We start from the raw sequence: 2380 nt of genomic DNA, 5'->3' as shown, positions 1-2380 counted from the left end.
TACTGTTTTTTAGAGTGTTTGAATCATACTTAGGCAGTTTTTAAAGCCTGTAGGGTCCAAGCAAACAAATGAATCTCCAGGCTCCAGAAAAAACATCAGGGCATGTGTTCTGAGCTGCTAAGAAACGGCGTTGGTACGAGGCTTCGCTCTATCAGGACCTGACGGGCTGGCGACAACGGTGCAGCCCGTCCCCAGCGGGAGCACAGCTCCGGCCGCGCGGGGCTAAGGGAGGGGCTGTGGACCCGCCCCGCCCCGACCACCTGGGGAAGGAAGCGGAAAAGGGGAACCAGCAACAGCCGCTACATTTCCTTCTCATTTCGCTCTTAGGACCCTCCCGCCACTTAGAACGCGGCTGCGTGCGAGCGGACGGCCACAGAGGAGGAGCTCTCAGCCTCAGTCTAATAACGCGGAGGTAACTTTACTTTCCCTCTTCTCCCGTCGGCGAGGAATGAACAGAGCCTGTCTTATTCTTCTCCAGGGGCAGCCGAAACACTCCCCACCCCCCACCCGGGAGAAATGTTCCTTCTCCTGTCCCAGCCAGGTTTCCCCTAGGTCGGGAACAGGTCTTGGTTTTAGAAACTGGGCATTTCTAAATAAAAAAAAGTGAGTCGTGCTCTATAGGCAATTTACCTTGATAAGGCGATGGGGGAAACCACTTGGCTGTGACTTGTACATTTGTCCCCAGGCAACCGTATTTGAAATAGCCACTGTTCGCAGGACAAAGTGCTGGTCCTGAGGGGAGTTCCAAAGGCAGCCGAAGTTACCATGAGCTGACCGTCCTCTTCACTTGGTGCTCTGAACTGGAGCTAGCTTCCACTTCAGGATTTAGGCTTATAGGAAGAAAACAGAGGCAAAAAGCCACAGACTAGCAAGCACTGAAGACATCTTTGGGTCATTCCTACTGAACTAGGTTATATCTAACTGGAACTTCCTTTTGCTTCTTTGCTTTAACTACCAAGGAAGGTGAGCCTGCATTGGCGTCTTCTAGGGAGTCCTACCCTATTCTCTGAGGCAGCTCCCTTCCCCCCCTCTCCGGAGATAGGTCAGCTCGTGGTGATTCATTTGCCCTTACTTCCTGGCCCTTTCAGAGCCCAGGCCTCTCTTTGAAACCTGACATTGTAAAGACACTTCCTACTTTTGGAGGAGAGGCTCTTCTTCCATGTGCCTGCGTGGATTTGTGTTCCTCCCGAAAAGAATGGCTGATGTGTGCACCTGGCCTTTCTCCCCTAGGGGTTAGCAGTGGCCACCATGGGTTCTGTGAATTCCCGAGGTCACAAGGCAGAAGCCCAGGTGGTGATGATAGGCCTCGACTCAGCTGGCAAGACCACGCTCCTGTACAAACTGAAGGGCTACCAGCTGGTGGAGACCCTGCCCACTGTTGGTTTCAACGTGGAGCCTCTCGAAGCCCCGGGCCATGTGTCTCTGACGATGTGGGATGTGGGGGGACAGACCCAGCTGAGGGCCAACTGGAAGGACTACCTGGAAGGCACGGATGTCCTCGTGTATGTGCTGGATAGCACAGATGAAGTTCGCTTGCCCGAGGCGGTGGCTGAGCTCATGGAAGTCCTGAATGATCCACACATGGCCAGCGTCCCTTTCTTGGTGCTGGCCAACAAACAGGAGGCGCCTGATGCTCTGCCGCTGCTTGGGATCAGAGACAGGCTGGGCCTGGAGAGATTCCAGGACCGCAGCTGGGAGCTCCGGGCCTGTAGTGCCCTCACTGGCGCCGGGCTGCCCGAGGCCCTGCAGAGCTTGAGACGGCTCCTGAAATCCCGCTGCCAGTGTGTCTCCACGTGAGCACAGGTGTGGCAGGGAGTGGAGAGAGCACGAAGACTTGATCTGGGCAGAGCAGTGAGTCTTTGCCTATACGAACTGAAAGAAGCAGTTAGTCCCTGCTTGTCAAACAAGAAGTCCTCTGTGCTTGGACAGGATATTTTCTTCTTGGGGCTTATTGTCACTAGTGTTTATGTTGAAAACCAACTATTCTTTGAATAATAATACTCTTAAGGGAAAAAAAATGCCTCAACACACTTCCTTTTAAAACTCATTTGCAAGGGTGAACTGAGCAATTATAGTAGTCGAACAATGAATGAATGGTTACATTACGATTAAGACCTAAATTCACAGAAAGAGGTTTCAAAATGAGATTAAAAAATCATCTGGACATGGTCGCAATCTTAGGAGTGATTTTTCCCTGGTGCCTCTGGGTTTGTGCCATGATCACTCTGAGTGCAAGCAGCCAGGGGCTAGCAGAGTTGAGTAGGTGACTCTGCCCCCATGGAATCGGGCAAGAGGCTGAGAGTTGGGGCCTTCCAAAATTTATCCTTTTGTCTGACCCTGATGAACTATTTTTTATCATCTTGTATTGGTCTTTTTCTAA

The 2380-nt window shown here is 51.9% G+C and overlaps 1 protein-coding gene across 1 annotated transcript; it reads left to right on the top strand.

Moving 5' to 3' along the window:
• The first annotated feature begins 255 nt into the window (after positions 1–255).
• On the top strand, positions 256–2164 carry ARL11 (ADP ribosylation factor like GTPase 11). The gene is made up of 2 exons (XM_008706883.2): positions 256–412; positions 1231–2164. The coding sequence occupies exon 2, from the start codon at positions 1249–1251 to the stop codon at positions 1795–1797; it is 549 nt and encodes a 182-aa protein (XP_008705105.1). The 5' UTR covers positions 256–412; positions 1231–1248; the 3' UTR covers positions 1798–2164.
• The last annotated feature ends 216 nt before the right edge of the window (positions 2165–2380 follow it).

This window comes from Ursus maritimus, unplaced genomic scaffold (assembly GCF_017311325.1).
Source record: "Ursus maritimus isolate PB19 unplaced genomic scaffold, ASM1731132v1 scaffold_10, whole genome shotgun sequence".
Lineage (NCBI taxonomy): Eukaryota > Metazoa > Chordata > Mammalia > Carnivora > Ursidae > Ursus > Ursus maritimus.
This window is presented reverse-complemented; position numbering and strand designations above follow the sequence as displayed.